This window comes from Triticum urartu, chromosome 6A (assembly GCF_056163025.1).
Source record: "Triticum urartu cultivar PI428250 chromosome 6A, HENAU_Tu73, whole genome shotgun sequence".
Lineage (NCBI taxonomy): Eukaryota > Viridiplantae > Streptophyta > Magnoliopsida > Poales > Poaceae > Triticum > Triticum urartu.
Window position 1 is genome coordinate 398,475,956 of NC_141878.1, and position 14,181 is coordinate 398,490,136.

The following is a 14,181-nucleotide window of genomic DNA, read 5'->3' on the forward strand; positions in this document are numbered from 1 at the left end:
GTACGTGGTATGTGCATGTGCATGGTTTCCATCACTCTGGGGCCCCGCCAACCTCTCCCGTTGTGCCTCTTCCTCCAATGAATTATTTAGGCCTGCCCCTCGAGACCTGTGCCTCCTTGCGTGGTTGGGGGGCCACTCTCAAAGCCCGATCCGCAGGGCCCCCACACATATCCCACTCGCCCGGGCCCGCTATGGACTCCTGATCAACCGGTCCCAGCCGCTCTGCATTGTCGCTATTCCCCTGACCAGCAACCTGATCCTCCAGACCTTCCTGGCACCCCTCGTCGCCACCCACCGGGGGGACAGCCCGCGTGGCCACAACAGCCAGGCCCTGATCCACAAGCTTTGATCCCATTGGTGGATCCATGGCCTTTGTGAGTTGTTGCGAATCTTGTGGGGTCGAGCCCGCCTCGGGATCCTGGGTCGCCCCCACCCTGTCCTGCTCCCGCTGTAGAGTGGGCCTCGGGGAGGGTGCAATGGGCATTGCACTTGTCCGGCCATCTTCCGTTGTCCTTTCCAGACTCCCACCCATCTGATTTGCACCCCCACCACGGCTTCCATTCAAGCGTTCTGCGGGCCCCGGCAGCGTGGTCAGCCGGTCAAAAGCCGATTGATGACGCGTAATCATGTCCATCACCCTCATCCTTGGGGCCACTGACCTAACCTCGACAGCAGTGTCCATCGGGGTGTGACGCCCCCGATTTAATCGTACACTAATCATACACGCAAACATGTACGATCAAGATCAGGGACTCACGGAAAGATATCAAAACACAACCCTACAAGTAAAATAAGTCATACAAGCATCATATTACAAGCCAGGGGCCTCGAAGGCTCGAATACAAGAGCTCGATCATAGACAAGTCAGCGGAAGCAACAATATCTGAGTACAGACATAAGTTAAACAAGTTTGCCTTAAGAAGGCTAGCACAAACTGGGATACAGATCGAAAGAGGCGCAGGCCTCCTGCCCGGGATCCTCCTAACTACTCTTGGTCGTCGTCAGCGGGCATCACGTAGTAGTAGGCACCTCCGGTGTAGTAGGAGTCGTCGTCGAAGGTGGCGTCTGGCTCCTGGGCTCCAACATCTGGTTGCGACAACCAGGTAGAAGGGATAGGGGGAAAAGAGGGAGAAAGCAACCGTGAGTACTCATCCAAAGTACTCGCAAGCAAGGAGCTATACTACATATGTATGCATTGGTATCAAATGGAATAAGGGTATCATAGGTGGACTGAACTACAGAAAGCCGGAATAAGGGGGGGATAGCTAGTCCTTTCGAAGACTACGCTTCTGGCAGCCTCCGTCTTGCAGCATGTAGAAGAGAGTAGACTGAAGTCCTCCAAGTAGCATCGCATAGCATAATCCTAACCGATGATCCTCCCCTCGTCGCCCTGTGAGAGAGCGATCACCGGTTGTGTCTGGCACTTGGAAGGGTGTGTTTTATTAAGTATCCGGTTCTAGTTGTCATAAGGTCAAGGTACAACTCCAAGTCGTCCTGTTACCGAAGATCACGGCTATTCGAATAGATTAACTTCCCTGTAGGGGTGCACCACATAACCCAACACGCTCGATCCCATTTGGCCGGACACACTTTCCTGGGTCATGCCCGGCCTCGGAAGATCAATACGTCGCAGCCCCACCTAGGCACAACAGAGAGGCCAGCACGCCGGTCTAAACCTAAGCGCACAGGGGTCTGGGCCCATCGCCCATAGCACACCTGCACGTTGCGTACGCGGCCGGAGAGCAGACCTAGCAACCTCCATTACAAAGGAAGTCACGTTACGCGGTCCAACCCGGCGCGCGCCGCTCAGTCGCTGGCGTCACGAAGTGCTTCGGCTGATACCACGACATCGAGTGCCCATAACTGTCCCCGCGTAGATGGTTAGTGCGTATAGGCCAGTAGCCAGACTCAGATAAAATACCAAGATCTCGTTAAACGTGTTAAGTATCTGCGAACGCCGACCAGGGCCAGGCCCACCTCTCTCCTAGGTGGTCTCAACCTGCCCTGTCGCTCCGCCTCAAAGTAACCGTCGGGGGCCGTCGGGAACCCAGGCCCACCTCTACCGGGATGGAGCCACCTGCCCCTTCAGCCCCCATCTCCGAACAGTATCACAGGTAATGTAACTGTGTAGAGTATATCGTATATGCCCGTGATCACCTCCCGAAGTGATCACGGCCCAGTAGTATAGCATGGCAGACGGACAAGAGTGTAGGGCCACTGATGGAACACTAGCATCCTATACTAAGCAGTAGGATAGCAGGTAATGGTAACAACAGTAGTAGCAAGGACAGACTATGCATCAGGATAGGAATAACGGAAAGCAGTAACATGCTACACTACTCTAATGCAAGCAGTATAGAGAAAAGAGTAGGCGATATCTGGTGATCAAAGGGGGGGCTTGCCTGGTTGCTCAGACAAGAGAGAGGGGTCGTCAACTCCGTAGTCGTACTGGGTAGCAGCGGCGTCGGTCTCGGTGTCTAGCGAGAGAAGAGGGGGAAGAAACAATAAATATAATGCAAACAAATGCATGAAGATGCATGACATGACAAAGCGTGATGCTAGGTGTGCCCTAACGCGGTACGAGGTGGTACCGGTGAAGGGGGGAAACATCCGGGAAATTATCCCCGGTGTTTCGCGTTTTCGGACAGACGAACCGGAGGGGGAAAAGTTGCAGGTTTGATATGCTAGGGATGCGTGGCTGACAAACGGATTGCGTATGCGGATTCGTCTCGTCGTTCTGAGCAACTTTCATGTACAAAGTATTTTCATCTGAGTTACGGATTATTTTATATTAATTTATAAAGATTTAATCATTTTCTAGATTTCCTGGATTTAATTTAATTCGAAATTCATTTAAATAATAAATGCTATGGGTACACAGAAGTGTACCCAAAGAGGTGCTAGTGAGGCTGACAGGTGGGGCTAGTTGACTGGGTCAACTGCCCAGTCAGCAGATGCTGATAGTGGGGGCCCAGGGGCTGAGTCAGCAGTCCAGTTGCGGTCAACATATGGACCGTTGACTGGTCAAACTGGCTGGTGGGACACAGCTGTCATAGAGACCGTGTAAATTAATTGTTTAATTAATTTTAACAGATTAGGTGGGGGGGCACATGTCATTGACTTAGATAATTTTAAACAGGCTTTTAAAAGAAAAGGGTCCACATGTCATCTCCAGTTATTCAACTAACAGTTTTATTAGGTTCTATCTAATTACGTAGTTAGGGGATTGGTTAAACCGGGCGGGCCCACGCGTCAGTGGGTCAACCCACTATTAGAACGTGTGGGTGTGCGTGCGCGTGTGCCCGTGGGTGAGTTCAGAGGACGGCGGCGCGCGCGGAGCTGGGTGCTCCGGCGACCAAAAGGGGCAGCCCGGGTGCCAAACGGATAAGCGGGAGGCGCCGCGTCAAGCTGCCTTCGTCTGTAGCTAGGAGCGGCTGAAACAGCCAGGGGCGGCGACTACGGCGGAGCTAGCGACAAACGGCGCTGGAGGGCACGGGGAGGAGGGGAAAAAGGCTGTGGACGGCCGGAGGCTCACAGCGGAAGCAGCAGGGTGTTCGATGGAGCCGGTGGAGGTTGGGGTCGAGCGGATCGACGAGGTTAGCGGCGGCGTCCGACGGTGTCGGAGCAGGGGGCGTCGGTCGATGAGGGGACTCTGGCGAGGGGAGCATGGCGAGGGAGGCCGGATCCGCGACGAGGCCTTCGGGGTCCGTCCTCGCCGGCGAGGAGGCGGCTTGGCGCGGCACGGACGCGGAGGACCAGGCGGGTGCGGCCATGGCAGGAGCTCCTGCGTAACGGTGGCCACGAGGACGATGATAGGCGGCGGATCCCCGGGCGCGGGCGCGGGGACGGCGACGGTGGTGGGGCTCCGGCGCGGCAGGGGATGGGGCGCAGGGGCCTGGTGCTGGAGAACGAGAGGGAGTGGGGTATCGGTCGGGGTAGTTGGGGTCAACCCCGATCTAGATCGGATCGGGGGAAGAGCGTAGTGGGGGGGTGAGACGGGCTAGGGTTTCTGGTGGGGGGAGGGAGGCCAAGTAGGCTAGGAGCGTGCGGGGGTGGGCCGGCAAGCCACTCGGCCGCTCGGCCAACTGGGCCAAGGCCCAATCAGCGGGGGTGTTTCTTTTTGTGTGTGTGTGTGTTTTTCTAGTTTGTCCTTTTTAACTTAGTTTCTATTTATTTTAGTTTTAGTAAAATACAAAAATCGTACCTAATTTAGTAGAGGTAATTATGCCCCTGCCACAAACATTTTTACACATTTAATACAGTAGTTTGTATTTGTTTATCATTATTTCTAAGAGCATTTAAATATTAGTTTTGCCGCCGATTTACTTATTATAGTGCAACTAAATATTCTACAGAAGTGTGGTTTCTCCACCAATAATTAGTATGGATTATTTGCCACAGGCCAAACATTTTAATTTTAATGTTTGAAAACATTTACCGTTAGACTTAATCCAAATCTGAATTTGGATCGGGATTCTGAACTAACGCGAGATTAGCAACAGTAATCAAGGTGACATGGCATCATTAGCAGAGATTACTGTAGCTTAATTATCCGGGCGTCACACGGGGGCAGGCGCCAGCCAGGCCAGAAGCTGGCCTAGCCCACCCTCACACCGTGGAAGCGACTGCCTCCCTCGCCGCCGCGGCGAAGCCGCCGCTCCTCCTATCCCTAACTCCGAACTGCCAATGCAATCTGCGCATCTGTGCACCTGACCCAGGGAAGCCTCCGTCTTGATCTGGCATACCACTTTGCCCGCTGTCCGACGAGCCCTCGAAGAACCACGGCTCGCCGCCGTCCCTCAAGTCCATCACTGCATCCAGGTGGATGAGCACCTTGTATTGAAGCAAAACCGGCGGCTGTTCCTCCCCCGGCTCCGGCACCGCGAGCCAGCGTAGCATAGGGATGCACTGTGGGTCTGCTGTCCACGCCGTGGTCTTGAACGAGGATAGGTCCGCGCGGGACGCAGTCTCCGGCGCGACGGAGTCAAGCTTGCACGACGAGCCCAGCAGGTCTTCAACCACCGAACGATCCCAAGCATGGGGCGGAATCCCCTCAAGCTCTAACCACACCTTGAACCCCGGCATCGAATGCACAACCTGCGACTGTCTGTTCCATGGCCTGAAGATCAGGCGATCACCATGATCCTCGACGGAAGGGCAGACCGAGACCCTGTTCCTGAGCTCCGCCGAAGCAAAAACCACCAGAAAATCCTCCGGATGATGGCTATGCACCGAGATCAACTCCGGCGGAATGTCCAGCGTGCCCTCCAGCATTCCTTCACACGATCTGTCGAAAGAACTCGCCTTGCTCCCGCGACGTATGCCACCATGGCGAATTGAAGCCGACGCTCCAGATCCTCCACAACCCCGGTCCGCCTGGTGTTGCAGAGCTCAGCCGGACCATCCTTGACCTCAAGCGTCACCTGGAGCCGCGGGGGCACCAACGGCGGCCAGGCCGTAGCCGCCGCCGACTGGGTACCCACTCTCAGTAGAGGGGGCGGAGGTGGCGGGGCGACACGAGGGCCCCGAGCCCCTGAGGAAGCACCCGGCTCGGCCCGGCGGGCCACCTTGGCTAGCGCATCCCGTCGTAGCTCGTCGACAGGGGAGGGGCTCCGCGGCCGCTTGCAGTCCTGGGAGACATGACGGGGAGGCCGCAGCTGAAGCAGACGATGTCGTTCGTGCAGTCCGTCTTGTAGTGGCCCTTCTCGAGACAGCGGAAGCACTTATCCCGCATCTCCGACGACACTTCGCGCCGCATCTGCTCGCGCTCGTGGGTATGGCCACTCCCGGCGGGCTCACCGACGCCATGGCGCTTCCTCCACAACTCCTTCTTGGTGGGCGGAGGACGAACCCACGCATCCTCAGCCCGCGCCAGATCCGCTGCTCCCAACACCTCCACAGGCCGCTCAGCGAGAGCAGCGGGCCCCCTGACCTCCGAGCCGTCGTACTCCGAACAGATTCCCAGGCTCGAGACCACGGGCCGCTCGCCCTGCGGACGGAACATCAGGAAAGGTGGCGGAAAGTAACTCTCGAATTGATACTTAATAAATTATCGAGAGCAACGTAAGAAGGTGCAAAATGGAAGTTTCAAACCCATAGGCAATCGTTTGTTGCCTGAAACGAAGTGTGAACGGGGTTTTGAGCAATGGGAATAAGCATTGCGTCAGATACTAAAATAGATCTGTAGGAAGGTGGTTCTTGAATTACCTACAAAGCCACCTGTGAGGAATAACGTTGGAAATAGGGGTGTACAAGAGAGTCAGGTTTCGATCCTGCAGAACTGTGGGTTATGGGCCCACCATGTGGTTAAAATAGGAAGGGCGTCGACATCTGGCACGGCCATGATAGCAAGACATGTCAAAGAGTAGCCTATCAGTTATGTCGGCAACAAAGTCGGTACCAAGGGCGAGGGACGAAGAGAACCATTTTCCTGCTCGTTGAAACGAGGCAGACCAATAGGCAAAGTTCTCGTCCATCGGTGGTTACCGGGATGTCACCAACAATAGTAACAGGGTGTTACTGACAGCATTGTACAACGAGGTGTTTACATAAGCAGGAGAATGTTACTGATTAGATCATATAGATCACGAGAAACGTTAAACCAACCAATGGAAAGGAAAATATGATTATCAGATTTAAACAGAAAAATGGAAAGGAAAATGTGTTTAAACACATATTTCAAGGGTATATCCTTCCCAAGGACAAGCAGAGTATGATATCCATGACAGGATATAATGTAGAAAACTCTTTAAGTAGGGGAGAGAAATTTCATGACATTACCCATACAGCGGTGTTTGGATAATTGAGCAGGAAACATTTAGCATTGGGCTTCAAATGGTCTTGTTGAAAATCGGAGTACCATAGACGTGCTTCGAGATAGCATTGACATGGTCATCAGGTGAAGATCAGACTTTGGAAACACAAAGGATCCATCGGGAATAACTTGTAGAATAAGTCTTACAATTTCCTCATGGAAGAATGGATTGCATTGCTAAAAGGAAAATTATAACAATAGGTCCTCCGGTCATGTGTGTTAGGCATGACACCACCTTACCGAGTCATATAAAGACCAACGTTATAACTCTTGGAAATATGTTCCAAACATCATATCTGACCGAGATTCAGATTTGATTGGTGTCAGAATACCTCGGACTCAGGATGCCTGAGAAGAAAAGGTGCTACACAATTTGACGAGATGACATTTGTGAGATTCTCAAAAATGATCTATGGAAGTGAGCTCTGAAACAAGAGTTCATCAGTAAACCACGGAGAGGATGAGGAGGTGGCTGATAGGCTCAGCAACAAATCATCGAGATTTCAAAGGATGGATTTCCACAATTATGTGAACAAGGAAATATCATTTGTCGGATCAAATGATATGATGATGTATGCTCGAGGGAAACATACACAACTGAACAATGATAGAAGGGTGCACCCAGGAATCTGGACTAGGTAGCACGATCAATGTTTGAATGATGATTCAATAAGCAATAGCCTTAGAATGAAACTATAGACCAATAACTTCAAAGCAATAGGGTTGCTAGAGGTTTTGAATTTACACATCACAAACCATTTGTCGAAAGGTTTCATGAAGATGCAATCAAACATCAACGACAACAAGAAAGGGAATAACGAAGCGACAAGTTATAGGATCAATATATAAGATGCAAGCTCAGAACCAAAGTTGCCCTTCAAGACAAGCAACACGATGTTGAAAGCTCGACGTAAGTCGTGCTCACACACTGAAGAACGCGTGCACCAGAGAAGGACGAGGTAGCACAGTCAAAGATAGCAAGACCAGGATGCAGCCGATAGTCTAGGAATGACCAGATTGAATTCAGAATTTCCCAGTAAAAATACTAGGGGTATTTGATTTGTAGTGCGGAATAATTTCACTAGTCGGTGTCCTCGGTTGACAACAACCCAGAACCTAAGAACAATTAGACCTAGTGAGTAATAACAATTGATGAAGAACCCATAAGAAGTTATGATGTTCCATGATATTCTTGAGATACCAGATTGTAATACTCGACGGTAGAGCAGAGTAGAGGGTGGACACGTGAAGTGATCTGCAGAAGACAAGTACTTCATCTTGTCTGAGAAATGGAATCAAAGGGGATCAATCATGGTCAGAGCCATGATAGCAAAGGACCAATTCACAGATACCAGATGATATTATACCAAGGAAATAGTTATTATTACAAGAAGTTTCCATGATAGGATCTACATCATGTCCATGGGCATGAACACAAAGTTCAAGGTCGACTCCCACTTCACCAATGCATAACCTTTCATTTACTTCTCGCGTTCGATGAAGTTGTAGTGTTGAAATTTTATCTGGCAAAATACCAGAAGAGTATGACTCGTGAAGACTTTCGAGTTCACACATATTAAGGAAGGTATAGGTTCAAGCCATCGGGGCTTCTTAGAACATGTACCACGAACTTCAGGAGTAAATAACACAAGCTCAAAAGTAGAGCATGGTTGACAAAGCCGAGGATACAATTTACCAAAGGCATTATATACCCGTGGAAAGGCTCATAAGGTTATTGAATATGAAGGACGATGTCGGATGAAATTCAACAATGGATCGGGCGATCCACAACAGAGCTGATGTGAGTATCGGTACTCAATCAGAAAAAGAAAGAATGCACGGCATCATATTATAGAACATCTGAATAATTCGATGTTTAGATAACAAAGGAATTATGATTTCCAAATCAAAGGATCATAAGCAAACGTTCTGATCGAAAATGAACAAGTTCAATAGACTTAGAAGCACAACCGATCAAGGCATTGATTGGTCAAGAAGCAGCTCATATCCAACTGACGTGTGAGCCAGAAGGATGAATTCTAGGATTCGACTGAGGAAGGCAAGCATCCTCAACATATTGAATTAACGGACTTAAAATGATAATGACAGAGGATGCCAATAAGATTACCAGACTTATAGGATTTAATCCCAATGCAAGCAAGCAAGAATTTCAAGAGCAATAGGTTGTTGAAGATCTTCGGAAGATTGAATGGTATTTCAAAAACTTTTGTGAAACACCTTAACAACTGGGGATGAGCGGATACTCGGAAAGTGCGAGAATTTATCCTTAGGGGTATTCAGGTGGCGAAGAACTGCAAGGCAGTAGGCACCAAATATTCTCGGGGTATCTTGTAATAACAAGATCGACTGGGAATAAAAGTAAGCACGACATGTGTAAGTATTTATCCATAGGGATATTTCGGTGGAAGGGAATTGCAAAAGCAACGGGCACAAGGTCTCGAGAGAATATCGGAGAGTATCTTCGAAATCTTCTGGTGCAGCCGGCGATCATCTGGACTGAAGGGGCTCGCCGGGAGAAAGTATTTTCAAGAACCTAAAGTTAGATTTTAGTAAAAATCATTTAACCCGAATAGAAGAGAGTTCAGAATCCCGGAATAAAGATCAAGGAGTAAAAGATCCTAATACCACCCAATGGCGACGTGGGCCCGTGAGCCACACAACCATGTTAGTAAAAGTTTTGCAATGACTAGACTCAACTTCGGCCAAGGAGTTGGAAGGGGGATTCCTATAGGCAGTTGGCTCTGATACCAACTTGTGACGCCCCCGATTTAATCGTACACTAATCATACACGCAAACATGTACGATCAAGATCAGGGACTCACGGAAAGATATCAAAACACAACCCTACAAGTAAAATAAGTCATACAAGCATCATATTACAAGCCAGGGGCCTCGAAGGCTCGAATACAAGAGCTCGATCATAGACAAGTCAGCGGAAGCAACAATATCTGAGTACAGACATAAGTTAAACAAGTTTTCCTTAAGAAGGCTAGCACAAACTGGGATACAGATCGAAAGAGGCGCAGGCCTCCTGCCCGGGATCCTCCTAACTACTCTTGGTCGTCGTCAGCGGGCATCACGTAGTAGTAGGCACCTCCGGTGTAGTAGGAGTCGTCGTCGAAGGTGGCGTCTGGCTCCTGGGCTCCAACATCTGGTTGCGACAACCAGGTAGAAGGGATAGGGGGAAAAGAGGGAGAAAGCAACCGTGAGTACTCATCCAAAGTACTCGCAAGCAAGGAGCTATACTACATATGTATGCATTGGTATCAAATGGAATAAGGGTATCATAGGTGGACTGAACTGCAGAAAGCCGGAATAAGGGGGGGATAGCTAGTCCTTTCGAAGACTATGCTTCTGGCAGCCTCCGTCTTGCAGCATGTAGAAGAGAGTAGACTGAAGTCCTCCAAGTAGCATCGCATAGCATAATCCTAACCGATGATCCTCCCCTCGTCGCCCTGTGAGAGAGCGATCACCGGTTGTGTCTGGCACTTGGAAGGGTGTGTTTTATTAAGTATCCGGTTCTAGTTGTCATAAGGTCAAGGTACAACTCCAAGTCGTCCTGTTACCGAAGATCACGGCTATTCGAATAGATTAACTTCCCTGTAGGGGTGCACCACATAACCCAACACGCTCGATCCCATTTGGCCGGACACACTTTCCTGGGTCATGCCCGGCCTCGGAAGATCAACACGTCGCAGCCCCACCTAGGCACAACAGAGAGGCCAGCACGCCGGTCTAAACCTAAGCGCACAGGGGTCTGGGCCCATCGCCCATAGCACACCTGCACGTTGCGTATGCGGCCGGAGAGCAGACCTAGCAACCTCCATTACAAAGGAAGTCACGTTACGCGGTCCAACCCGGCGCGCGCCGCTCAGTCGCTGGCGTCACGAAGTGCTTCGGCTGATACCACGACGTCGAGTGCCCATAACTGTCCCCGCGTAGATGGTTAGTGCGTATAGGCCAGTAGCCAGACTCAGATCAAATACCAAGATCTCGTTAAACGTGTTAAGTATCTGCGAACGCCGACCAGGGCCAGGCCCACCTCTCTCCTAGGTGGTCTCAACCTGCCCTGTCGCTCCGCCTCAAAGTAACCGTCGGGGGCCGTCGGGAACCCAGGCCCACCTCTACCGGGATGGAGCCACCTGCCCCTTCAGCCCCCATCTCCGAACAGTATCACAGGTAATGTAACTGTGTAGAGTATATCGTATATGCCCGTGATCACCTCCCGAAGTGATCACGGCCCAGTAGTATAGCATGGCAGACGGACAAGAGTGTAGGGCCACTGATGGAACACTAGCATCCTATACTAAGCAGTAGGATAGCAGGTAATGGTAACAACAGTAGTAGCAAGGACAGGCTATGCATCAGGATAGGAATAACGGAAAGCAGTAACATGCTACACTACTCTAATGCAAGCAGTATAGAGAAAAGAGTAGGCGATATCTGGTGATCAAAGGGGGGGCTTGCCTGGTTGCTCAGACAAGAGAGAGGGGTCGTCAACTCCGTAGTCGTACTGGGTAGCAGCGGCGTCGGTCTCGGTGTCTAGCGAGAGAAGAGGGGGAAGAAACAATAAATATAATGCAAACAAATGCATGAAGATGCATGACATGACAAAGCGTGATGCTAGGTGTGCCCTAACGCGGTACGAGGTGGTACCGGTGAAGGGGGGAAACATCCGGGAAATTATCCCCGGTGTTTCGCGTTTTCGGACAGACGAACCGGAGGGGGAAAAGTTGCAGGTTTGATATGCTAGGGATGCGTGGCTGACAAACGGATTGCGTATGCGGATTCGTCTCGTCGTTCTGAGCAACTTTCATGTACAAAGTATTTTCATCTGAGTTACGGATTATTTTATATTAATTTATAAAGATTTAATCATTTTCTAGATTTCCTGGATTTAATTTAATTCGAAATTCATTTAAATAATAAATGCTATGGGTACACAGAAGTGTACCCAAAGAGGTGCTAGTGAGGCTGACAGGTGGGGCTAGTTGACTGGGTCAACTGCCCAGTCAGCAGATGCTGATAGTGGGGGCCCAGGGGCTGAGTCAGCAGTCCAGTTGCGGTTAACATATGGACCGTTGACTGGTCAAACTGGCTGGTGGGACACAGCTGTCATAGAGACCGTGTAAATTAATTGTTTAATTAATTTTAACAGATTAGGTGGGGGGGCACATGTCATTGACTTAGATAATTTTAAACAGGCTTTTAAAAGAAAAGGGTCCACATGTCATCTCCAGTTATTCAACTAACAGTTTTATTAGGTTCTATCTAATTACGTAGTTAGGGGATTGGTTAAACCGGGCGGGCCCACGCGTCAGTGGGTCAACCCACTATTAGAACGTGTGGGTGTGCGTGCGCGTGTGCCCGTGGGTGAGTTCAGAGGACGGCGGCGCGCGCGGAGCTGGGTGCTCCGGCGACCAAAAGGGGCAGCCCGGGTGCCAAACGGATAAGCGGGAGGCGCCGCGTCAAGCTGCCTTCGTCTGTAGCTAGGAGCGGCTGAAACAGCCAGGGGCGGCGACTACGGCGGAGCTAGCGACAAACGGCGCTGGAGGGCACGGGGAGGAGGGGAAAAAGGCTGTGGACGGCCGGAGGCTCACAGCGGAAGCAGCAGGGTGTTCGATGGAGCCGGTGGAGGTTGGGGTCGAGCGGATCGACGAGGTTAGCGGCGGCGTCCGACGGTGTCGGAGCAGGGGGCGTCGGTCGATGAGGGGACTCCGGCGAGGGGAGCATGGCGAGGGAGGCCGGATCCGCGACGAGGCCTTCGGGGTCCGTCCTCGCCGGCGTGGAGGCGGCTTGGCGCGGCACGGACGCGGAGGACCAGGCGGGTGCGGCCATGGCAGGAGCTTCTGCGTAACGGTGGCCACGAGGACGACGATAGGCGGCGGATCCCCGGGCGCGGGCGCGGGGACGGCGACGGTGGTGGGGCTCCGGCGCGGCAGGGGATGGGGCGCAGGGGCCTGGTGCTGGAGAACGAGAGGGAGTGGGGTATCGGTCGGGGCAGTTGGGGTCAACCCCGATCTAGATCGGATCGGGGGAAGAGCGTAGTGGGGGGGGTGCGACGGGCTTGGGTTTCTGGTGGGGGGAGGGAGGCCAAGTAGGCTAGGAGCGTGCGGGGGTGGGCCGGCAAGCCACTCGGCCGCTCGGCCAACTGGGCCAAGGCCCAATCAGCGGGGGTGTTTCTTTTTGTGTGTGTGTGTTTTTCTAGTTTGTCCTTTTTAACTTAGTTTCTATTTATTTTAGTTTTAGTAAAATACAAAAATCGTACCTAATTTAGTAGAGGTAATTATGCCCCTGCCACAAACATTTTTACACATTTAATACAGTAGTTTGTATTTGTTTATCATTATTTCTAAGAGCATTTAAATATTAGTTTGGCCGCCGATTTACTTATTATAGTGCAACTAAATATTCTACAGAAGTGTGGTTTCTCCACCAATAATTAGTATGGATTATTTGCCACAGGCCAAACATTTTAATTTTAATGTTTGAAAACATTTACCGTTAGACTTAATCCAAATCTGAATTTGGATCGGGATTCTGAACTAACGTGAGATTAGCAACAGTAATCAAGGTGACATGGCATCATTAGCAGAGATTACTGTAGCTTAATTATCCGGGCGTCACACGGGGGCAGGCGCCAGCCAGGCGAGAAGCTGGCCTGGCCCGCCGCTCCTCCTATCCCTAACTCCGAACTGCCAATGCAATCTGCGCATCTGTGCACCTGACACAGGGAAGCCTCCGTCTTGATCTGGCATACCACTTTGCCCGCTGTCCGACGAGCCCTCGAAGAACCACGGCTCGCCACCGTCCCTCAAGTCCATCACTGCATCCAGGTGGATGAGCACCTTGTATTGAAGCAAAACCGGCGGCTGTTCCTCCCCCGGCTCCGGCACCGCGAGCCAGCATAGCATAGGGATGCACTGTGGGTCTGCTATCCACGCCGTGGTCTTGAACGAGGATAGGTCCGCGCGGGACGCAGTCTCCGGCGCGACGGAGTCGAGCTTGCACGACGAGCCCAGCAGGTCTTCAACCACCGAACGATCCCAAGCATGGGGCGGAATCCCCTCAAGCTCTAACCACACCTTGAACCCCGGCATCGAATGCACAACCTGCGACTGTCTGTTCCATGGCCTGAAGATCAGGCGATCACCATGATCCTCGATGGAAGGGCAGACCGAGACCCTGTTCCTGAGCTCCGCCGAAGCAAAAACCACCAGAAAATCCTCCGGATGATGGCTATGCACCGAGATCAACTCCGGCGGAATGTCCAGCGTGCCCTCCAGCATTCCTTCACACGATCTGTCGAAAGAACTCGCCTTGCTCCCGCGACGTATGCCACCAT

General features: G+C 51.5%; 2 protein-coding genes and 2 pseudogenes across 2 annotated transcripts; all 4 read right to left on the reverse strand.

The window, feature by feature from the left end:
* Positions 1-770: 770 nt before the first annotated feature.
* LOC147965387 (uncharacterized) lies at positions 771-3,996 on the reverse strand. Its single transcript, XM_087528117.1, has 3 exons — positions 3,536-3,996; positions 2,403-2,477; positions 771-1,086 (listed from the first exon to the last, which is right to left on the reverse strand). The coding sequence occupies exons 1-3, from the start codon at positions 3,771-3,773 to the stop codon at positions 986-988; spliced, it is 414 nt and encodes a 137-aa protein (XP_087384243.1). The 5' UTR covers positions 3,774-3,996; the 3' UTR covers positions 771-985.
* Positions 3,997-4,608: 612 nt separating this feature from the next.
* On the reverse strand, positions 4,609-5,330 carry LOC147965388 (uncharacterized; annotated as a pseudogene).
* Positions 5,331-9,822: 4,492 nt separating this feature from the next.
* On the reverse strand, positions 9,823-12,886 carry LOC147965389 (uncharacterized). The gene is made up of 3 exons (XM_087528116.1): positions 12,437-12,886; positions 11,304-11,378; positions 9,823-9,987 (listed from the first exon to the last, which is right to left on the reverse strand). Exons 1-3 carry the CDS (start codon positions 12,672-12,674, stop codon positions 9,887-9,889), a joined length of 414 nt encoding a protein of 137 aa, XP_087384242.1. The 5' UTR covers positions 12,675-12,886; the 3' UTR covers positions 9,823-9,886.
* Positions 12,887-13,459: 573 nt separating this feature from the next.
* On the reverse strand, positions 13,460-14,181 carry LOC147965390 (uncharacterized; annotated as a pseudogene).

Coding starts and splice junctions, on each gene's coding strand:
- LOC147965387 (XM_087528117.1), bottom strand. CDS start 3,773: ATGGCCGCACCCGCCTGGTCCTCCGCGTCCGTGCCGCGCCAAGCCGCC. Junction 2,478..3,535: donor AACACCCTGCTGCTTCCGCT/GTGAGCCTCCGG, acceptor TTCTCTCGCTAG/ACACCGAGACCGACGCCGCT. Junction 1,087..2,402: donor TCTCTTGTCTGAGCAACCAG/GCAAGCCCCCCC, acceptor TGTCGCAACCAG/ATGTTGGAGCCCAGGAGCCA.
- LOC147965389 (XM_087528116.1), bottom strand. CDS start 12,674: ATGGCCGCACCCGCCTGGTCCTCCGCGTCCGTGCCGCGCCAAGCCGCC. Junction 11,379..12,436: donor AACACCCTGCTGCTTCCGCT/GTGAGCCTCCGG, acceptor TTCTCTCGCTAG/ACACCGAGACCGACGCCGCT. Junction 9,988..11,303: donor TCTCTTGTCTGAGCAACCAG/GCAAGCCCCCCC, acceptor TGTCGCAACCAG/ATGTTGGAGCCCAGGAGCCA.